The sequence below is a fragment of the Eleginops maclovinus genome, chromosome 12, assembly GCF_036324505.1.
Source record: "Eleginops maclovinus isolate JMC-PN-2008 ecotype Puerto Natales chromosome 12, JC_Emac_rtc_rv5, whole genome shotgun sequence".
NCBI lineage: Eukaryota > Metazoa > Chordata > Actinopteri > Perciformes > Eleginopidae > Eleginops > Eleginops maclovinus.
Genome location: NC_086360.1, coordinates 20,426,503 through 20,451,643, shown reverse-complemented (window position 1 = coordinate 20,451,643; position 25,141 = coordinate 20,426,503). Strand labels below are relative to the sequence as shown.

The 25,141-nt window shown below is 41.8% G+C and overlaps 1 protein-coding gene across 4 annotated transcripts in view; it reads right to left on the bottom strand.

Moving 5' to 3' along the window:
* Window positions 1–25,141, bottom strand: part of arb2a (ARB2 cotranscriptional regulator A) — a 146,823-nt gene that overhangs the window by 26,640 nt on the left and 95,042 nt on the right. For 3 of the 4 annotated variants that reach the window (XM_063897397.1, XM_063897396.1, XM_063897398.1), the window contains exon 10: window positions 20,535–20,619. In XM_063897397.1, the coding sequence (XP_063753467.1) occupies window positions 20,535–20,619 (85 nt within the window). Of the gene's footprint in view, window positions 1–14,877; window positions 16,166–16,241; window positions 16,286–20,534; window positions 20,620–25,141 lie in introns of those variants that run through there. The other variant, XM_063897400.1, reaches the window with a different exon arrangement.

Sequence of the window (25,141 nt, the reverse complement as noted above, 5' to 3'; positions counted from 1 at the left end):
CTTGCACCACTTCAGTAAATATTAACAATAATTCAAAGCACATGCCATAGCTTGGCTACACCTAGGATCTTGCCTCAGCCTCTTAAGAACTGACACTTTTAGAGACATGATATGAACTAAAACAAGACAATTATTGAAAATATGCTTTTTTCTTTCCACAATACCAGATAAAAATGACTCAAACTAACTGACAATTCTGAAGTTATCATTATTATATTAGAAGAAATGCTGAAAAATGACAAAACATTATATTTTTATAACTTCAACATACATTTAGATGCATGTTCTCATTACCTATTTTAATGTTTGCTTCCATGAAGAGAGCAGTGCTTATGACAATGTGTGAATGAACCATATGTGTACGTTTCAATGCATCTGTGCGTGTCTACATTATGGGAACTCATTACCAGGAAAATCAATGCATGACATTGGTTTATAGTGGATGGCTTCTCATCAACCTAAGACCTCATTCCATCCTCTCTAATTTCAGGCTAAGCATAGACCCACAACATGTGAACACAGACAAAAACACACAAATCAATACAGAAGGCACAACCACCCTTATGAGCACGATCAAACACAGCTGGAAATGTGTCAAAGCTTTATGTGTATGTGTCTGTGAGAGAGATGTAAGCAACAACATGTGTTTATAAACTAGCACACGGCAGCATGTGCATTGGCTTGTATGTAAGCATGTTTTAGTGATTGTGTATTTATCAAAGCATGCATATTCATTTTGTGCTTGTGGGTGAATCATAGTGTGTGAAAGTGAGCCTGTGTGTTTGCAGGCAGGCGTGTCTGATAGAGATATCAGAGTTAGCAGAGCCAGGGCAGGATCAGAATGCTGAGGAGGAGTGGGGGACTCAACAGGCAGAAAAAGATGATGCTGTCTGTCTGTCTGTCTAGCACACACACACACACACACACACACACACACACCCCTCTCTCTCTCTGTCATGGCCTCTGCTCCTACTGTATGTGTGGCACGCAGCATGCTTTAAAGCCAGAACTACGAGGCACAACACTGCCTGCCTGGGGAATTCTCTACCTCTACATCACTCTCTCCTCCTTTGCACATCCCTCTTTGCCTCACTTCACCCTCCCATACCCTCTTTTCTAACTCTGACTTTACAGAAACCCTGAAAGAACTTCTGCTTGCAGAGCCTTCCCACAAAAGCAACTCCCTTTCTCCAACTGTCTTTCCCTCTCATCGCCAAAGAGCAGAAGAGATGGCAACCCCCATGCTCAAAAGTAATCAATTTTTAATTTCTCACCACTTTCTCATGTTGTGTCAGAGAGAGATGTCAGCAAACAGGAGCCCTGGGGAGGGTAGAGGAAGGAAGAAGAGGGAGTGGTAGCACATGAGTGAAGTGCAGGTGAGGAGAAGGAAGAGGAGCAGCAGATGGGAGGAAGGGAAATAATTGAGAAAGCTGAAAAAGCACAGCAAAGTTAACGAACACAGTGAGTGTGAAAATAAAATAGCTTTCTACATTATCACTGCTTGGACATAGGAAAGCATTATATGCCTTCTATATGTGATCACTATCAAGCATGCGTGTATATTAATGTTTTTATGTTTAATCTGTTAATTCCTTAGTCATTCAACATTTTGCCAGAGCAATATTGTTTGTGCAAGAAGCTGGTTGAGCTAACTTGCTTGCTGTTTGGCTATCCTGGTGACATGGATGGTGAAAATGAGCAGAAAATCTAACTGTTCCATATCAAGGAATATTTTTACTGCTGCTAATGTGACTTAAATACCTTGTTCCACAGCTGAGTGGGCTAGCACCTGCTGTAAGCTGAAGCTAGCCTATTACAGCTCAGCACAGAGCTGTCGCTAATTTTCTGATTCAATTAGCATGCCTCAGAGCTTTCCAGTCTAATTGCAAACTACTTCACAGTTACCTCTCTGATTAATCACTGCCCATCTGCGAGCCATTGCATGCAGAACTTGGTGGAACAAATTTGTGTATTTTCAAATATAAGCTGCACCACCCTGAAGCTGTTGAATATGCTTCTATGCCAAATGGTCACTGAGTGGCCCATTATATCTCTCATGCCCATGTCACATACAACCACGCATTATGCAAGACCATGTTACAATGTCAATGTAAGTCACCATAGTCACACTAGCCCCTGCTGTTTAAAACATTGAGTAGACAGGTGGTTGAAGTCGGGAAACAGCAAACTTGAGCAACACAAACACAATGAAATCTCACTAACGCACTGATTCAACAGACCTACCTTTAACTCTGGACTAACACGCCACTAACCAAATAGGTATTTAAAGCCTCCCAGCAAATCAATAATGCATCTCATTGGCATACCCTGACCTTAACCCCTAAAGATTCTGATATTGAACAAAGACAAATAATTTGGCCTTCAGTTAGGATGGCATGTGTTCAGTGAAACAAAGACATCATTCAGAACAATCCGGGAACTTGGCACAAATTATTTCCTTGCAGCTGTGTAATGAAAAAAAAAAATGTTTTGACGGTATGTACCGTAGGGGCTGCTCAATATCAAATGAAGAAATATATGTTATTTCTATTGGACATGGACGTAAATGGTGGATCATCAAATATGTTCAACTGTTTAGCTATGTTTAGCTGTAACAACTTGATAATGATAAATTATGCCTATCCAAACAGAATAATAAAGTCAAATTGCTGTAAATCTGTATTTGTTTGATTTAAAAACGGGCAAATGGACCTTTGTCAAAGCGTTACCAACTTACAGCAACAGGGGAACATGAGCTGTGGCTTTGATTTGTTTATTGTGAAAAGTAATATCAAAATAATAATATACTTTGAGATTAAGGCAGCGTGTACAATTTAAAATGTACTATTAAAAACTATGTTGTGCATTGCTACCCATCAAACGACCCACCTCAAATGCTGCATACTGTTGCTTATGTTTAACAAATCTTCTAACATGTCCTGAGCCAAATTCTGAAGCCAGTACACCTGCAGCCCTGGTAGTCCTAAGGGGTTCTCAGTGGATCAAATTGTCAGACTCATTTTTTCCTTACCATCCCCAACTGAAGGACCCAGTACGTAGTCTAGACCTGGAGGTCATAACCTTCTACGAGACCCACCAGGATACCCATCACCTCTCTAACCAAACCAGATCAATAGCTCTGTGTTGTCTGGGCTGTCGGCCAGTGTTTACTTGTGTTGACCTCTGGAGCTCATGAAGAGCAGCATAGGACAGATGACAGCAGAAAAAGAGCAAAGCACCATGGCAGAGAAGATGAGGGCAGACAGTGGACAAGCGGCAGGGAGAAGGGCAGGGACACTACTATCAAAAAAGAAAGAACAGGGTCAAAAGGAGGAAAGAGAAGTGTAGGAAGAACACGAGAAAAAGAGGAATAATGAGTGTTCAACAGAATGCAAGTACACCAATATCGAAGACAAAGGACTGGAGCTGTGGTGAGCGGAGAACTTTGACAAGAGAGAGAAAGAGAGCAGAAAGAAAGGAGTGTAACTTGGGTCAGAAGTATATCTCAGGTTATCATATCAGTCAGTCAGAGACTTCCAGATCTCATAGGCAAGGAACATCGTTCTCAATCCCACACAATCCTTTTCTCTGTTTTACAACCCAGCCCTATTGACAAATCTAAAACCAAGGTCACAGCAGTGTTTACACAGTCTTTAGCACAAATTACATCATCCAAACTCTGGTCCGCTGAATGCAACTCACTGTCTCAGAGTAAATGACCTGGCAGGATGCCGCCCCACTGAAAGAGAGAAACAGAGACAACGAGGGGGGGAGAAGTCAGATCAAGAAGAAAAAGTCTGATAAAAAACTCAAAGAATAAATGGCACAAGAGCTTGGCATGTAAAAACATATCTGGGTGTTCAATTTTGCCCTCTACACAACACACTTGTGCAACAATATTGTCCTTTTGTAAGTGGCAGTGTTTTCCCCTTATGAGTCTACACACTAAACAACAAGGGAGCATAATGCATATTGTTGCTCGGCTCCCAATAATGATGCATAACCCAGTGGCTGCACAGGAATATAATACCAATATGTCAGGTCTCTGATTTGGCCACAATTTGCATGGTTATAATAGCTTATCGACTGGCTCAAGGTTGAGCAGGGCCAGGCGGCTTCACTGTAATGACTGGCCGTGTGCCTCCGACAGTTTATTTCAAGCTTCTGTGGCTCAGTCACCCGGCTCCCTATCTCGTCAATACGCAATCTTGATCCTGCTATCTGCATCCTGACAAAGTCTGCACAAACACGTCCCCCCCCCCCGGCCCCATTGCCAACAACCTCACCTCCACCTCCTCAATCCACAACAACACAGTGTTATTTTCTTTTTAAATTATTCTTGTATCATACCAGCATTTCCCATGGAGATCAATACAGGTGCAATTCATTAGGGCTCCCAAAATTTGCTTGTCTGCAAGCATTTGCCAGTATAACAGCTATCGACTCTTCCAGGTTTGGCCAGGTGCCCACTTTCTCCAATGTCTGTGAAGCAACACAACAGGCCAGATTCAGAATCAGACTTTCTGAAATCAAAATTATGGATTTTGTTTGAAACAAGAAAAAATGCGAGGACATTTCTACCAACAACAAGCATTTGTTTTAAAGATTGTATTATTTCAAATGATCAACAACAGGGCAAAAGTCCTGAATCAAAAGTTCAGTCATTGTTTTGGTATTATTTGAACAAATGGCAATGTTTCCAGAAATACATGTAGTACAACAATCAGTTGTCCAAGAGACAATTACTTCTAACATTAACACAAAATTACATAATCTAAACATCTCAAATAAATAGAAAAATGGGAGACTTGGATACATGCCTAAGAAACTCCATGTAAAAATGAGTTTGTCACTGGAAGACCTTTTCTTCCCAACAGACACTTGACAGCGTTATTACTACAACACTAACATTCTCTTAGCAAGTGTCAAGGGCACCACCTTGAGAGAAAGTCCTCAAGTGTAGGGGAAAAGTCAACAACAATAGAAACCCTGTGATCTCTGCTTTTCCACTTCAAATTTTCTCTACAAATGGCACCTAGCAGTATCCAAAAAACGAAAATCCCAATTACCACTCACATGAAAGCACAAACAAATCTTTCCTTTTGTTCAATGCAATTGTTTCAGATACTACACAGAAACAAATTAACATGAAAAATCCCACCTGTTGTTCTTTTTTTTTCACTTCAGAAATGTAATTGTTTAAATGTTTTGATCAAGAGGTGATTGATAGGTTGCACTGTATTAAAAAAAACACACAAAGTCTCAAAAGTGTCCCACTGGTTGGATGATCAGAAACCTATCCCATTGCTTTGACGAATCAATTTCGAAACGTCTCTGTTTTGGCTGTTATGAAGCCATTTTCAGAATACAAAGGAGTAGGAGGGGAGTTAGAGGGAGAAGAAAAGGATAAATCAAAAGGGGTGGTGGAAACAGGCAAGCAGTGGTCCTCGGTTGAGAGGTCAGAGAGAAGGCAGTAGGCCATGCCCACTGTGGGCACTCAACTGGAACTAAATGTGGACGCAGAGACGCCAAGTGTTGGAGCACTGCCAAGGACCTCTCCCCCCGCTGCGCTTTCTCTCTCTCTTTTTGCCCGAAACTCAACAATGACTGGGAACTCACTGCCTCCCGCCCAACTAACCCCACTCCCCACACAATATCCCCCTTCCCCTCTCCGCACTCATTCAGTCGTTGAGCTTAACATGTTCATTACGACCAGAGCAGATACAGAGGAAATCACTGAAGCAGGGAATAGTGAAGGATGGAGGGGTGAACTTTAGAACTCTATAGGGATGTTATCCGAAATATTAAACTCATTTGTAGTTCAACAACCCTCAAGAGGATAAGGTGTTTACCGCCCCGTGTGAGTGTTTGTGCGGGACCACCCTCTCTGTGATGTGTGGGAGAGACAATGTGGCCAGTGAGCTAGTCCAAACAGCTGTGAGTGTGCTGGGTGTCATACCGCCTCCACATACGCATGCACACATTACACATACACACACACTCACCATCTGTGAACACAAACACATGACGGAGCAAATAGGATTACAGTATGGAGGAAGACAAGGAGGATGATCCAAACCTCATAATATCATTTCCAAGAAGGGACAGGGATAGGGCAGGGCATGGAGCGGGCAGGCGGGGGGGCTTGGGTGAGAGGTTTACCAGGGGGATGGGGCTTGGGCTTAGCTGGTCAGAGGTCAGACCTACAGTGCAGCGATCTAATGGCTGTCTAGTTTGCACACCACAGCTTAGCTCATGTTTTCTAAAAACAAGATACAGAAACTAGGCCAGAATTCAAGATATGAAAAGCAACAGAAATAGCGCACAGGATACATTACATTTACCAAAGCTCACAAGGTTCAAACCTTTTTTGCAGTAGAACTGTTTTTATCTGAACTCCTTAGAAACAAAAGTTGCTCCGAGTAAAGTATTTGATACATAATAACACAAAGAAATCACTGAGTACAATTTATATAATTTAAAATATTTGAGAATGTGTATTGGGCATTTATAGCTCATATGTATCAATATTGCTATTATAGCTATATATTAGGTTTCATTTGAGATAAACTAGAGGCTGTGTTTATGTTGTGTTAGTGGATGGTTGGCAAGCTTTTAGCCCCTGCTGTGTGAAAGTTACAGGCCAACATCCAACATAAACCTTATGACATGGTCAACATAACAAGAACTGAGTGTCAGCTGCGATTAGAGCCTTGGGTTAAATCCTCGGTCATTCGAAAGAAACATTTTCATATCACTTTATTATCATGTGATTTGTTGACCAATATTCAATGTATTAAAAGAGATTAGATTTGCATTAGAGGATTATGTATCTTTTAAGGAACAGGAATTAATGCACAGTGACCCTAACACCCATCCATACACACACAGATACATTATGCAGGAAATAAACACCAAGCTTGCCATATATCAAAGAGATTACATTGAGATTTACAGAATTGTAGTACAAAACAAACAATTTGTCCATACATGCATTTATTTATCTGTTGGATTGGTTCAAAAAGGTTGATCCTGGGGCCAGAGCAGGGCAGGAATGCCAAGCATGGGTTTAAGCTGTAAGGTAACATCTACGTCAAAAGCTTCATCGTGTGTAAGACTAAATCTCTGAGTTGGGTCCGGTTGAGTCGGAATTACTGAGCCAATCTAATATGAACACATCCAGCGTGGTCCACAGGAGCCAGCCTGACATGTGACTGGCTGCAACACCTTTAGGTCAAAGGTCAATACAGATTTCAGCAAATCTGAGCAGGCACTGCATAAGCTTCAATTCAGGGAGGGGAGGGGGCATGGCTTGGCCTCCAACCCTTACTCGCTAAGACCCTTGAAGTTTTTTACTCTGACCTAGACTTGACTCCTTCATCTGGGATGTTAGCTATACTAATTACTGCCTGATAGCCGCCTGGTGCCAAACGCAATTCACTTCCCCACGATTCTCCTCGACTCACCTCCAACAGCCGGTGCCAACCTTGCTTAGCGTTCATGAAGTGTTGCAGACAGAAAGTGCGAGCCCCCACCTTTCTTCTGCTCTGGCAATCTACCTCTTTTGTTTAGGGTTTTGTTATCAGGCCACATGTTGTTCAGAGGGCAGGGTTGGGGGCAAAGGGTAGCTGCACTATGTAACATCAGAAGGTCGGCTGGCATGCGCTCTGAAAGAATAAAAGCATTTCATAAGCCAAACAAAAGGGGATTAAAATGGCGCCAAAGATGGATTTGGAGTAAGCGCCCCCGAATCTCCTTTATGGCTGAAGATGAGTAGGAACATGGACAGAGCCACACAGTGGTCAGGTGACCTCAGCTCAAGGGTGGGGAAGGGTGACTCTCCCTCAAGAGTCAGAAGGTCCAATTTATTTCTAATAAGCCCTTAGGCATAGAGGTCCAACCTTGTGGCGCCCTCCGCTTCCTGATCTGCATGTCTAGCACTTAGCCTTAGACCCCCCTCTGTGCCTTCTGGGCCAGCTAGTCATATCTGGGAAGCCAAGGCAGGTCCAAATCAATGTGAGTTTGTCTGTGATTATCAGTAAGTGGGTGTATATGTGTGTGTGCATTTGCTTTCGTGGGTGCATCACTAAGTGTGCCTACATGTGTAGGGCTATCTCTGAGCATGTCTTTGTGCATTTGAATCCGTGAGCATGCATTTAGTTTGTATGTGTGTGTATGCAGACAAGTGGCCTGTCTATGTTGATTAGATAGGAGGTGAGCCTTGCAGTAGGGGGACATACTGGCTGACCAGCACACAGATGCAGTGGCATGGGGGGAGGCAGGAGTGGTGTTTTTCCACTGGCTTTGTAGTTTAGCCCTGAGAGGCTCAGAGAGGTGATAACCAGTGTGTCTCTAGGTCACCCGGATAACACGCCTGTTCACACAGCATTCTTCTTCTTGAGGATATACACACAAGTGTAGGTGAAGGCAGGAATGCAGGCACACACAACCTTATGCAAGTATAAAGACTCACATTACAAAATCATATCACTCAACATGACTTACAGATGGCACAGTGGGCATCAGAGGTATTAACCCACATTTCAGTGTGAAAAGATGGTCAAAAGACTCCAGTACCTCATGATATAGACAGAATATGTTCCTCATATAAGAATATTCCAAAGGGGTAGAACTGTCAGTCATTTGGCCATGGAGAAAACCGTTTAAGTGAAACTTATGCTTACAATGTTTACAGAGCAATTGGTTTGGTGGCAAGACAAACCCTCTTAGATGCACATGGAGGAAAACAAACTACGTTGCACTTTATGACACAATTATTGGTTTGTTGCCTCGGCAGTGCCAGACCATTGTTGGAGGTGAAAGTCAGCTAACTCACAGGTCAAAGGTTACCTAGTGCTGCCCAGAGCAGTGACAGGCCAGCAATGGTCAGAGGATGTTGGCGGATAAACAAGAGAAGCAGGAAAGCGGGTTGGGGATTAGGAGCTATAGCATCAGTGAGGGATCAGCGCAGACTATCTCATTACTCTCAGGCACAATAAGCACAACAACTTCCCGAGCACTTTATAATTGCAGCTTCCTATGCCACAAACAATTTGTGTTTATTACCCCTTTCTTCTCTTTGGTGCTTTCACTGCAGCGAAAAAAAGAATCATCCTCTAATTGCCACATTTCTCTAATAGTAGCAAACATCGGTTTCACGCGCGGTTTGTCTCCTGTCCCAGAGATGGCTGGTAATAAAGTTTTTATCTGTCAACATGGAGCATGAGGAAGGATCCAAGGTCACTACTGCATCCTCAAAACCTGGCTGATCATGGAATCTACCATCACTTTTGTTTATATAATTATATAAATAATGTGTGATTTTCTTTCCTCAGCAAAAAAAAGAGGAAATAAACATTATGATTTGAGGCTTATTATGATTCAAGGACTTTCAAGGGTGTTTTTTTCTTTCATTTTTCTAATCATCACTTTGGCAATTATCTGCATTCCAAACATCTCACAGATTCCATGTTTGTTGTTTCTTTTTATTTATTTAATAACAATCATACTAAAAGTGCATTTAATTATAACCTAATTGTGCGCAAGAGATGGGGTGAAAGTACTGCCACAATATATAAAAAGGTTTGCCTAAAAACAGGAGTGGTGGGTTTAAACTCAAGAAAGAAATATCTGAGCTATTTGCTCTTCCACACTTACAATTTGTACACAATGACATATTCAATTGACAGCTTTAGCAGATGTTGGATCTCAGCATTAGTTCTTCAATCCACAGGTGTTCAGTGTGTGTGTGTATGTGTGTGTGTGTGTGTGTGTGTGTGTGTGTGTTAATCAACAGCTAAACCATATGACGTGATCTTGTGAAACAAATTAGTCTCGACTTCGTATAACCAGCCCAACAGAGCAAATTAGAACTTCTGTATAATATTGATAAAAGACAAAACCTGATACTAAATGGAGCGAGGCCTGCAAGCTAGCTCGAACAGTGAACTACAGCTACAATAATACATGGATTACCCTCTCATACCACAAACCAACCGCATTCTCCTAAATCTGGCGCTCTATTTAAGCTGGAAGATTTGCCATCTCTCCCTCTGCCTCTCCAATGCTGCTGCTGCCCTGCGTCTGTAACATGGCTGCTGTTTAGCCTCGCCACCACCCTGGCATCCACCTGTAGGTTCATGCTGGGGATAGTTAGTTAATCATCACTCCTCATTCTATGTAAATATATCTGCAGGGAGTGATTAGGCCGGAAACTAGACACTTAATAACTATATGCTGCTTCACTGAGTGAATTCCACTTAATACACACTTCTGTTAATACCAATCTGTTCAACCTGCAATCATCCCGTTTGAAGGGCACAGGCAATCTAAAAGTCAACATGTGATAATATATTATATAATTGGGATGTTTGCTGCTGATAACATTAACTTCCATAAAAAAACACCCATCAGTATTTCTGATAAGTTTGCCTTCCTTGTCATCACTTTTCAAAGTCTAATCTGAAATAAAAACACTGTGGAGCATTCAATTAGCTTCCCTTTTTGGCAGCTTGAACTTATAAGGATTTATTCTGACACCTTTATATGATTACTCAATAGATTAACCTCTCCCTGCTCTAATCTACTTTATCCCATCAACTTAGTTCACCTGGTGGAAGAAGCTGTGAATACTACATTTACTGCCGAAACATTTACAATGTCTGGATTGAAATAGGATTATACATTTCTGAAGTACTAGTGCATGCGTCAATAATTGAAATTAACTGTAAATTAATCAGCAAAGACAAGCAAATGTGTTGTGTGAAGCTTTCCTTTTTGGCACACAAGCAAGGTCAATTCTAATAAAGGGGTGGTGTTGCAACATGGAAAGCATCCCTATAACACTTGCTGGGTGGCAACTTATACCTTGTTAATGAGGGCTCGGTAATACTGGGAGACTATGGGATGAAGGTGATTGCTAAGAGTTATAATGCTAGCAGTGGTTAGGATTTGTCGTGCCCCACTGGGGCTTAATGGATTAATTCCACAACAGGGAATGCACCTAAGACCAGTATACAGGAACAAGAAATCAGCATTTTTGTAAAGGTTTTCCTACTTTTTGACAAAACCATTTTGACCAGGTAACCAGTACAGATTCCCAAATTTCCACTGATGATCAATAGTACTCCAGCCAACGTTTTTTCATAATGATATATATTTTACAATTGAACCTGTAGCTGTCAAACATGGTAAATGCACGGTCTGTGTGTTCTCTTTTTTAAGTGGTTCACCACATGTCGAGGTCAGGGGTAAAGGCTGCGTGGATTAGAGCCTATATCGAGTCAATGAGAAGAGGCCATATGGGCAAATGAGATCCATGTCCGTGAAGCACTAATCTCGGGATGCCCTCTGAGTGACCAGGGATGGACACTACACAGAGCAGCTCAGAGGCTTGGGGATTTGAAAGCAGCCCGTGACCTGCTCTACTGTACCCTGTACGTTAGCTCCCCCATCTGACCCTGTGTACACAGAGAAAATGTACCTGGCCTTAAGCATGAAAACTATTATAAACACTAACAGGGTAAATAAATACAGCGCAATGTGCAACTGTAGTGGTGCCATTCTTCGAGAAATAACAGTGGTCTGAGCCCTACAACTTTATGTGGGTGAAATAGCATGTCCTTTCACCCATGTGCATGGATTCATATCAAAATATATCCAATATAATTAATAACATACTTTATGCTGTAAATACAGATATGTTTACAGGGAAACCGCTTCTAAAGAAATATACAATTATATGCAGGCTATTGAAGAAAATGCTTAGTGTTTGCCCCTCAGCAAATAAAAGGAAAAATTGGCATAAATAAAGCAGTCGGAGGTATGGCAAGAAAAAAAGGAGATAAAACAAAATGGAGGGGGGTATTTATTAGCGATACAGTCGTAGTGATTGGCTGCGAGGCGAGTAGCAGAAGGACAAATGGACAAATCTGAGGAGCTAATAAGAGTGAATACGGAACGGCCCTCATGGGCAAATCTGGCACTAAGATGATAATGAGATTATAAAACCGCACTATATTGCAGCAAATTGTATAAGTGTTTCATTGAACCTTGTTGAACTTTCATTTATGCATGCCAGGCTCTTTCCCTTTTCTTCTCTCGCCTTTCTTCTTTTACTCAGGATGATGGGTAGAGCACAAGAAAGAAGGAGAGGATACAATGCCTCCTGGATAGATTTTACCTAGTGCCGGGGTGAACTGAAGACCACAGACTGGGTTTTCCAGACACGCTTCTAGTTAGCATAATCACAATCGCCTGCATGTGAGATGTGATTATAAAAACACTTCACATCTTGTCAGCACAGCATCCTCCATACATACAAACGTGACATAAACATATATATTTATAGAATATCGATGCCTCATAATAAATGCATCTTAAAGCTGACGTTAAGGCTTTTTGGTATGTCTATGCTTTAATAGTTTCTAATGGAGCTCACTTTTAACAAAATACTTTATTCTGGTGTGTAGGAAAAAAATGGGTTAAACACATAATCAAATAACCACAAAAGATGACGTGACTATTTTCAGTAAAAGCCTTTAGGATTACTTCCAGTCTAGAGAATTTGTTTTGCTCTCCGTCATTTACTTAGATGTAAATCGAGTTAGTCAATGTGAGGAACTAAAAATCACACTTCAGTTTATTCCAATTGCTTTGGATTATATATGTATAACCGTCCCAATATATAAGATGAAAGTCTATATTATTGTCACTGCTTCTACTAATATAAATGTTGTTTTTCAAATCAATAGCTACAAGCGGGCTATTGTCACATAACTAAAATGAGCTGAAAAGATAAGGTAGTGCAAAAGTCAACAAACATTAACCTTACATCCCTGCTGAAGAATTAACTTAGACAAGCTTGTACAATTATTCGCTAGAATTATTGATCTATTTAATTTCCTCCCATTTGTCAGTTAAGACAAACAGAAAGGCAACACCCTTGTCCTGGGCCTGAAGCAGGGGCTTGTCTATTGACTATGTCGGGATATCTTTGATTCTGATCTGGGTGAAGATTCATGTCCGACAGAAAGCAGAGCGTTGGAATAGATCAATAAACACGGACAGTCCTCCAGATTGAATCCAAGGATTGAATCAAAGTGGTCAAGCCTTTGGTTCAAAGCAAATGTCCCTGAGCGACGGCTACATATATATTGAAACGGATTGGCCTGTCACCATGCAACAACAATGTTAACGGTCAACGCACTCAGACCAGTGTTGCGCCAAGACACAAGAAAAGATTTGTTGAAGGCATCCATCAAGAATTTTTTTTTTTTTAATGTTTAATGATGATGCAATCTGCAAAATTCCCTAATGTAGGGTTACATTTTCATTGTAGGGTTACATTTTCCTCTCTGTGGTTGTGGGAAACAAAACTCCTCCAGCACACGGGTGGAAAGCTCAAGACCAAGTCCTTATGGCAGCAGCCCACAATGAAATCCAAAAAGAAAAAAAGTAATCATATCTAAAATGTTCTAAAGACACATAGAAAACCCGTTATTTATGTTACGGCCTGAGCCATTTAATAAATCAACCTTATCCGAAGTATAAGCTTACTTGAGGCCAAATTAAAATATAAATGATATTGCAACCCATTAAAGGGGCCATATTATGCTTTTTGGGGGTTTCCCTGTCATGTAGTGTGTTATTTATGTTTGTGTGCATGTAATAGGTCTGCAAAAGCTAAAATCCTAAAGTTCAGGGCAGAGGGAGATTCTCTTCCATATCCCTTCCCCCTGCCTGAAACGCCTCGATTGGATTCCTGGTTCAGTTCGGTATCACAGTGACCTCACCGTGATACAGAATTGAATTATAGCCAATAGCAGTGCGAGCCGCTCCATAAAGCTGACCCGAGCAGAGGAGCCAGAGCAGCAGAGGAGCCAGAGCAGAGGAGCCAGAGCAGCAGAGGAGCCAGAGCAGAGGAGCCAGAGCAGAGGAGAAACTGCGAACCAAAACGTTCTTTGTTTGCCATACCTAAGGAAGAAGATGGGAAGAACAAGTGGCTTGCATTTATGTTTACCACTATTCCCCCGGAGCAAAAACCCAAATTATGGCTGTGTTCTCGACATTTCACTGAATTGTGAAGCTGTTGTGGGAGTTGAGCCACAAGCACACTGCTTGCCTCGGCAAAGTTGCAAGCTAACGCTATCAACGCTGTGCTACCAAGCTTTTAGGCTGTATGCCCACTAACTTAACCTAAATTGTGCAGAAATACGGCGATGGTTTTTCATTAACACGTTAACCTCTTAAACCCACACGCAGCAACTTGTAGGAAACAGCATCTCAGGACATGTTAACATTTAACAACCTATTAATGTGGCATACCCACTTAACGGGAAGAAACTCAGCTACCAGACCATATCAACCATTTTTACCAAAACTAAACATAATTCCAACACCAAGCGTCTAAATCAGCACTGAACGAAAACGAGCTAACGCTACATAGCACCGAGTGAGCTACGGCGATTTTTTTTGTTGTTTTTTTTACTTCATGCTATCTGCACAAACTACATATCATATGCAACCTGAAACTCCACAGATTCCATTGGTATAAGTCTCATCACTGTACGACCAAAACTCACTGAACTAGCAGCCAAGAAAGAGCCAGAAAACAACTTCACTTTACAGAGCGATAACTATAAACACGTCTTACCTTTGCTGCTATGATTACTGATAATCCATCATTATTTATTTTTAATACACAGGTACAGAAGCGATGCCATTTTTCCCCCGTTTTTGTAGGGGCGGGACATTTGACAAATCTCTAAGCGGTTGACCAATCACAGCAGAGTCACCAGCTAACCAATCAGAGCAGAGTGCACTTTTGCAAACGTGGGGGCATTGTGTTTTCAGACGGAGTGAAAAGTGGTACTTTATGCACAGGCAGTATGATGAAAATAAAGCACTTTTTCAACATAAAAGCATGAAAACATGTCATAGTGGAGCAACAAAATACATATATGAACCTGAAAAGTAGCATCATAGAGCCCCTTTAACTCTTCAAGAAGAGTTTGCAACTCAAGCCTCAATTGTATACTTCATTTATGTTGAAACTGAAACCAAACATAAAAAACATTAAAGCTTTAGGTATGATCTTCAGTGTAATCAACACTCTCACCTCCTGTTAATCTTGTATAGCCTACACCAGACTGTTGATCATATGCCAAAGGTATACCACTCGAGCCAAGGCAGCTGAGAGTAAAATACATTGCATAGTTCTATTTCACAGGTGCTTCTGAATATAACAGAGACTACGCCAATTCATGTTCCCAGCATTGGGTGCCCTCGCATACATGTCAAGAAGAAGACTAACAGCTAATTGACAACAACAATTATATATCATGAACCAGATTTGAACTTGGCTTGGTTTTATTAAAAGTTAATGTTTTGCCTCCTGTAGAATTCTATGTGTGGAGCCTCATTTTATAAAATTCCCCCAAAATCAGCTACACATATTTGGTAACTTCTAATCATTGAAATACAATTTAGAACTCAAGTTGTTTTCCAGCACAGTGTGAATTTTTGATTTGATTGTAAAACTGTTACTTTTAGATGTTTTTAATCTATAAAATGAACAATATTTTCAAAAACAGCTGGTCATTACTTTACCAAGTTATGTCATGCCATAAAGTTTCCATAACTAAAAATGACACAAGGAGGAAAAACGAGAATAGACAAAGAGATCTTTTCACAGCTCTGATAAAGTCTCTATTGCTGACACAACTTTTATCTCTGCCTTCAATATGACTCCATTAGTGTTGCCTTTAGTTTGCGAGTGGTAAACGGGTGTAATCGGACAAGCAGCACCAATTGTCTGAAATTTACTCAGGCAAATAACGTCAGAAAAATAAATTGTCAGAGATTGACAGTTTTGACAACTCAACTGCTCAACAATAAAACTAAATCAATTACAAATTGGTATACTGTTCATATTGTTGTTGTTTAAGATAAAGTCATCAAACATCAAGAATAATTGTTTTACCATCTTACAAATCAGCAGTTCTACTAGTTTCCAACATATATCAAGAGTTCTTGGTCTCAGCGTTTCCCACATCATTATGATATGGGGTGTCAAAAGTGTGACCCAGACAATAGTCGGTCTCAACCTCAGTGAATCCAGGTCAGAGGTCAGAGTTCGGTTCACCAGAGTTTTCTTGTCTACTTCCTGCAACACAAGCGCAAAGTGTGCCTTTCAGGCTAAGAAAACACTAAAACACATTTGTGAAAACACAAACACATACTCATGTGATCTTCCATCAAGGCAGCGGACTTCCACCCATCCAAGCTGAAAAAACAGTGGTAAGAGGGGGAGAGGTTAATTTGAGGAGGCCTAAGTTTCCTCTTCAAGCGTCAAGTCACACATACATCAGTCAGTCAGTCAGTGTGTGTGTGTGTGTGTGTGTGTGTGTGTGTGTGTGTGTGTGTGTGTGTGTGTGCGTGTGTGTGATGAGAAGTGAAGAGGGACAGACATTATAACGTGTGTCACGGTCATCAGTGTGTGGAACAAGGAGGTGAGGGTTACAGGCAAGTCAAACCAAAAGCAGGACAGAGCACATTCGTAGTAAGAGCAGGTCAATCAGTATGTGTGTGTGTGTGTGTGTGTGTGTGTGTGTGTGTGTGTGTGTGTGTGTGTGTGTGTGTGTGTGTGTGTGTGTGTGTGTGTGTGTGTGTGTGTGTGTGTGTGTGTTAGGTAACAGCTTTTGTTGTCAGGCATTCTTTTGTGTCTTTGTGATATCTTGGCACATTAATAATGCTGAGCCACAAAAGTATGAGCCTTAGGTAAAGAAAAAAGGCAGAGTGACCTCGCATGTCATTGCACCGGAACTATTTCTCATTGCTTTAACAATATTGCATCACTTTTCTAGCCAACTCCCTGCTTTCTTATCAAGAATAACAAATTCTTTCAACAAAATCCTCACTTTTAAATATAGAAAACCTAGTAGAAAAACAAAGAAAGCTGGCCACATAAAATGACATACAGCTGCATATTTATGTTCTGAAAGAGAATGAAAGTGAGTGTCTTTCTGCAGTCCATTAGGGTTAATTACAGCCTTGTGTTGGGATGCTTGTAACAGAGCAGGGTTGGTAATTAAAGTACAGGTAAGACATTAACTTACTTTTGTTAGCCATTAATCAGTGTTTACCTTCAGAGAGCTCTCCCTTTGTAATTAATAATCAGCTTGGACAATGAGTAATCACCCAAGAGGAAGTTGTGTGTACAAATGTGCGTGCTTATGTGTGTGAGTGTGCTATTAGCAAGGGGGTTTTCCCGCCGTTGAAGCATCTTTACTGATCAAACAACCCATCATCCATCTCACCATGGAAAAGTCAATAAACTAAGCAACAAAACAGAGGAGCCCTCACAAGAAAAATGACTGTAAGACTGGGGTTTTCCTGTGTTTTCATCCATCTTGTTCTTGTCACCCGGTTCTCTCCCATCTTACGTTTATCCTCCTCTTGGCATCTAAATGGCTGTGTAGTTTTAGAATGACTACATCTCTGGAAGGCCTCAGCAACGCCACTTAACCAGCACCCCACAACCTGGACGTATTTGTCGGTCTTTGTAGTTACTTTACCACACCCCCACAAACACACATGCACACAGAAAAGGAGCTTTTCCAGGAGCAGATTGGTTTCACTTTATCTGCATATTTAGCTTGTGTTCGGCGTGCTCCTAACTGATAAAATTCTGCTAGTGTGCTAGGCCACTGCCAAACGCCAGAGCAATGACCTTCTTAGAGGAACATATTTCTTTTGCTCTGGGGGAAAAGAATAGAGTGAAAAGACGAAAGATTAAGACATAAAACAAATATGAAAGGGAGGGAAGCTAGCCAGTCAAATGCGAAGGGAATGGATCCAGGTTTTATCACATTTAAAACAGGAAATGGAGACTAAAGTGGACACCCCTGCTATGCGTTATTCTCATTCCCTCACTTGGTCCTTCCAGCACAGTCAGACTGCTATTATGGTATACCAATATTGCACGGATGATTAGAAATAGCAGACTAGCTCTTCATCCACTTTTCCCTACCTACTTCTGCCAAGAGTCTACCAGCATGGAAAACACAATCATTATTATCAACCGTGATACACACAGGGAGGCAGAAGGCAAGAAGTGAAGTGAACAGGGACATCTATAGAGTAACAAGAGTAAGGAAAGAGAGAAGAAGTCACAGGACAGAATAAGAGCAAAGGCAAGACTGGTCCTTCTACCCGTTTTCCCATCATGCTGCATGACTAGTCCCAGTGTCCGTGTTTAAGCACACATCCAATACTCTTTTAGCCTTAAGACATCTTGCTGTGTATGTGTGAGTCTGATCACATGCCATTCTCCACAGCATCCGAGTCGCCCCAGGCCTGGCTCAGTCTGGCTCCACACAAGAGCGGTGGTTCACACTGTGATGTGTGTGTCTGCATATGTGCATGCATGCATGTATGTGTGCACAAGAAGAATTCACTGGTTTGTTGTCTGTGGCAGACACATTTTATGGTAAACCCTGATTACCCCTACCTACACAGACACACAGTCACACACATATTCTAACCGTAGCAACCCAGACAACAGCAGTCATTGTAGCAGAGAGGTGACTGTTGGGAGCTGTATGTGAGTTGATTGAAGTGTTGGGCCACGATGCCCTGACAGCCTTCCCTCAACCTTCTCTCAACCTCGTCACCTCTGGTGCTCTGCTGTGACTCTCGCCACAATGGCTGCTGCCTGCAAACCTGCCAGGCTGCCAAGGACACAAAGGCAACAGAGACAACCTTTGACATCTGAAGCTGCCACCAAAAGACCAGAGACAAGCGGAGTTGGCAGCTCTGTTAACAGGCCAGAGACCCAGATCTATTCAGCTTGGTTAAAGTAGCCAAAGTCAATAGAGCACAAGTCAATAGTGCACACATACAGATGGACGTTGTGTCAAAGAGGTCTTTGATTGAACAATGTCAGACACACCACAGTTACATATATCAGTTTCCAAAAAGTAAACTGTGGTATCTTGGCTGAAAGGTTGCTGTCTTTGACCGACAGCAGTCACGAGAAGTGATGTGACACATCCATGGGAAAAAAATGACATTTGAACATGAAATACAGTATGGGTTTTGTATGAAAGACTAGATGACATTTCAAGAAGCTGATTCACTGGTAGATGGTAAGGCCAGCCACCCACACATTTCCATGAGGAACATGGTGTTTTAGTGGCCCAGATGAGATAGCAGTGTTGGAGATGTATTCACTACCATGTGGAGCATGTGTAAGATGACCTATACATTCACCATGTTGTCACAGAGGGGCTGAAATCACAAAGCAGGACTGCTAAAGTGATGAAGAAAATGTGAGATGAGACAAAGATGCAAAGGGACATTTTGTATGGGTGTTCAAGTGTATTAATCAATACATTCACATTATTTTCTGTTATGACTCCTTTTGTGACTGTGACTGTGTTTGTGTGTGTGTGTGTGTGTGTGTGTGTGTGTGTGTGTGTGTGTGTTGGTGCCAGTGCGTATGTGTGTCACTCTTAAAACAACACTGCACTCATCATCTCTTATCAACGGTCATGTCGAGGATTACAGCTTTCATCCCTAATCCTACATTAAGGACACATTCTCATGATGGCTGTGACATCATCAAGGCCAGTCCACCACAGAGAGGGCACAGACAGGAAGCCAAACACCACAGGAAGGGATTAATGAATATAAGAGACAGAATAAATAATGAAAAACGAGACAAAAATAGAAACAATAATAATTAAATAAAGCACATTTCTGTACCGTGTTTGGGACAAGCCTCTGTTTCCGCCTGCCTTTGTATTTTTAAAGATAATCTGCCAATGCTTCAGTTTCTCTCACAAGATCCTTCTCAGTCAGCCCCTAAGACCTTTAAACTACCCAACACCCAAGAGCATGTGCACGCACACGCACACGCGCACACACACACACACACACACACACACACACACACACACACACACACACACACACACACACACACACACACACACACACACACACACACACACACACACACACACACACACCAAATGCTGTCAACAAACACATCACACTGCACAGACTTAATTCTGATAATCTGTGCATGTGCATTGTAAAATGGATACAATATACCAAAGTTGGTATATTGTATCCATTTTACTCTCAGCCTGACCACGGATACACCAATTATAGAGATCAATACCATTTTTAGGCTATATTTCTGGAGTAAATATACTGAGAAACACATTTTCTCAGTATTCACAACTGTTACTAACTTTATTACTCACAATGAAAACAATAATTACATGATTTAATGTTTGACTGTAGAATAAACACAATGCTTAGCTAATATTGACATAACACCTTTTGCCTGCATGTGAAGCTTTGTTACATTTTGACCAACAATTAGAGTGCCAGTCCTCTTCTGTTTAACTGTCTTGATTCATTTATTGGATTTCGAAAATGAAAGTGATCTTGATAATGCTGCATTTAGATATTTAGTAACAATGTTATTACTTTTGGAGTGTGTTTATACAGAGTTTGTTTACCTGCAGAGACCCTGGGGCAGTCTCGCAGCATGGGATCCAGCAGTGTGTCCACAGGCTCTGGGCTCGATACCCAGTTGCAACAGTGCTGTAGGAAGAGGACAAAAAGAAATGTGAGATTGACGATTGAAATTCTACATGTGGATAGTTGTGCAAATTAATAAGTGACAATCAACTTCCTCGGCTATTCCACACACACAAATAAATATATGCCTAGAGATTAAAATATAATAAGGATGTAAAAATGTAAAATGTCTTTTAGCTTGATGCTTCAAATCTATTTTTGTTTTGCTTTATGGATATATGGCAAGTATAATTGAAATTGAAAGCAATATATACTGTATTTAAAAAAAAGAAAGAAACATGAATGAAGAAAGTGGGATAATAGGGAGGCAAGGGAGACAAAGAAAAAAGGGGGACAGGTGCAGAGGAAAAGGGGAGAGATGATAATCGCGAATGAGGTGTGTGCGTGGCAGAGCGAGTTGGGGGGAGAGAAACAGAAAGAGAGACAGGAACAAGCAATTAAAAGCTCAGTGACATGTTGCTCAGACAGCTCGCTGTTTGTTTGCGGTGGAAAGCTGAGGCCTTCTACCATGGTGCATCAGTGGCTACCCTGGGGGAGGGTGTCTGCCCAGCTTGCTGACCCATAACCCCCTGCAAACACCCCTAGTCCTCTCAAACTCCCTGTAGTAGACAATTCTACTGTCAGAAAGAGGAGAAGACCTCTTTATCCAGTTTTCGCTGTCTTCATCTTCCTGTATTTGTGCCACTCTCTTTTGGTCTTACTATGTTTTATGAAACACATAAGCATTAAACATAATGTACAATTATTGAAATGCATCAATGCCATACTTCAAAGTAACTCACTATAACCATGCTTTGAGTTTTATTCTCAGGGTCGGCAGATGACAGAATATCAAAGTGTGCTTTCCCTCCTGACCGTGCAATGTTGATTGGTATGCTGTGGCTTCTAAGGTTAGCACAAAAACAAGGGAAAAGGGAGACAGGGAAGCTGAGAAGGAATGCTTGGAGAAGACGTTCCCAGATAAGATAAAAGTTCAATAGAAGAAAGAGAAAATGTAAAGAGATTAGAATGTGCAGCTGGCGTCCTTCTGAATCACTGCTTATCTGCCCTTGTTTACTTTCACCCTGGCCCCCTGACAGCCATTACAGTGTTGCACATGCTTGTGTCTGCTTGTGTGTGTGTGTGAGGGTCAGTGATTGCATTATGGGGGGTCTCCAACGAAGATGTGTAGCGTTGTGAACCTTTCAAACTCAAACACACACACACACACACACACACGATTACACATTTTTGCCCTCAGCAACCCTGACTCCCAAGGTCCTTAAAAGGGAGGGACAGGATAGAAAGATCTATGAAATGTCTCCCAACTCAACTCCTCCAAAACACACGCATGTGCACGCACGCACGCACGCACGCACGCACGCACGCACACACGCACCACGCACGCACACACACACACACACACACACACACACACACACACACACACACACACACACACACACACACACACACACACACACACACACACACACACACACACACACACACACACACACACACACACACACACACACACACACAGAGAATACATGCAAAACATTCAGGGTCACATCACACTTCTTCTCAGCTGTCATCCTTCAAGTTCACCCCTCCACACAAATGCCCAGGCACCCACACACGCATGCACACACACAACCTACTCCCAGATATGTTGATTTATTTCTGTGTAAGTACAGGTACACAGGAACAATAAATATACTTGACACCTTATTGAGCCCCTCTTTACTGTTGTTTTATGTTATAAGTTTCTGTAACTGTCTACCATATCTTATTTTTTTCCATAGTTATTGGTGTACTTTAAGCTTATAAAATGTTTAAGAAACTCACTGCAAGAGATGATCATGATAACACATCTGGACCATGTAGGCAAATCCTTATTCATAATATACAAGTAAACACCATTCTGTTGGGAAAAAGTTCTGTTATTAAAATAAAGTTTGACTTGAGATATATTCCTATCCAATCAAAATACAATTAAGCACAAACTGAATCTGTCTTTTTAATAATAGAAATAGCCTTTCAGTTTTCCTTTAAGTTTAATTTGTTCAACCCTATTGGAAAAATGGTTAGTTACATAAGGGATATAACATAAGTGCAGTCGAGGAGAGTTGAATAAAGTTTGGCAGAGAGATGAAGGGGAATGAAGGGGAGGAGGTTGGGGGGGTAGTATTGTGAGAAGATGACAAGTCATCTTGGTAAACAGAGGAACTTTGTGTATTTTTAGATCCTTTGCTTTGCCCTAGATGTGCTCACTCTGAGCCTGGGCTTGAGGGCAGAGCGGTGTAGAGCCGCACAGAACCAGTGGGGCTCCTTGACTGCTACATCAAGTGTCTCATTGTATCTCCTTTAATTCATTCAGTCTGTCTGGAGGAAGATGTCAGCTGGGCTGTGGAGCAGTGGGTTAAAGGCGGCTGGAGAGAGGGGAGTCTTTCAAAGGGCCTTCTTCCCTCCCCCTTCACCTTCACCATTGCCACCAATGGAGGCAGGGAGGCCGGGGTTTGAATAGATTTGTCAAGGCAACAACACACATGTGCACGCAAACTCTTGCATAAATGCAAACACACACACACACACACACACACACACACACACACACACACACACACACACACACACACACACACACACACACACACACACACACACACACACACACACACACACACACACACACACACACACACACACACACACACACACACACACACACACACACACACACACACACACACACACACAGCAGAGAGCCACAGTGCTGTGGGAGACCGCAGGCATAACAGCAGTCACATAAAGGCAAGGCCTGCTGGCTTGGATTAGAGAAGGGCAATGTGACAAAAGGATGGCACATTGCATCGGTTGCCTCTGACGCATAGCATCATCACTTCAAGCAACTTGCTGCCGATCAATGGCGCCATTGAACCAAAGACAGACAGAGAAACAAACATGTAAACAGATTTGACTATCCCCCCACCTCTGCTGCTCTGTGCATGTAAGTACGTGTGTGTTTTAGGGAGCTCTGATGGATATGCAAAACATACAGTACATATACCCCTGTGAAACATTGTTGCAGAGTGCAGTTTGTTTCACCTAAAGTCAATTACCTAAATTATCCAAGAAAAAAGTTTAAAGTGGTCAGTAAGAAGCTAAAGCTAAGTGCTAAAACCAACCATCAAACTAAAAGTATGCTCTGAGGTTGCTAATGAAAAGCAGGTGTCAGATTTACCCCTCTACCAATGAGTGATGCTATTTAGCCTTCTTTGTTATGTTTATATATGTGTGTTTATGGGCGGGCGGGCGGGTGTGTTTGTGTGTGTGTGTGTGTGTGTGTGTGTGTGTGTGTGTGTGTGTGTGTGTGTGTGTGATCCACTACCTGCTGTTTTCTGCAAGTCAGAGTGGAAGCCATGCTCACACATGCTCACACACACACACACACACACACACACACACACACACACACACACACACACACACACACACACACACACACACACACACACACACACACACACACACACGTACACGTACACACACACACACACACACACACACACACACACACACACACACACACACACACACACACACACACACACACACACACACACACACACACACACACACACACACAGAGTAATGGACACAAAACACTGCACTTAGCTGAAGGCAGGGTGATCTAATGGAGCCTTCACAAGGACCAAATAGGTCTCTCATAGGTGTCCACATCCACTACACATGTAAGAGTCACAGGAATACAGCCTCTAAAAAGGGATGGGTACTCCCTACCTTTCATAAACTCCATTATACCAGATATCATGAACTCTGGTTCACCATTGTTCATAAACAGGCCTTTATAATCACAATGTAAAAAGGCGATATAAAACATACGACATTTTCATTTTAAAAAAAAAATGATCTTGTTGGTCTTTTTTTAATGGAAACTGTTCTATAGATCTGAATGCAAATAAAAACCCAAACATATGTCCGATTTTTCTTTCTGAAAGCAAACAGAACGGAGTCCCAAGGCAAAAAAACTATTTGCCAAGTGTACAAAAGTCTTCCAAACCATAACACACATGACAGCCTGCTACCTAACTTCTCAGAAAGTAGTCCTGAGTATCAATTCTTGCTCACTCTCTCTGTGTCTGCCTCTCTCCCACCTCCCCCAGTTGCTGTATAATCTCTATGGATTAGGATGGTTTATTCATGACCATAGTGTACTTTGTATGTGTATGTGTGTCTGTATTTGTGTGTATGTGTGTCTGTATTTGTGTGTGTGTGTGTGTGTGTGTATGTGTGTGTGTTTGTGTGTGTGTGTGCTCTGGGCAGGCCACTAGAGTGTGACAGCAGGCCAGCACAGTGACAGGAGACACCTTGGAGACTGTGACAGGCTGCCAGCTGTACACCATCATTCGCATTTCTCTCTCCCACTTACTTCTCCTCACTATGCTACTCATCTATCTCCACATACATCTCTTCATCTCTTTCTTCCATCTGTATTCACTCCATTCATATCCTACCTGTC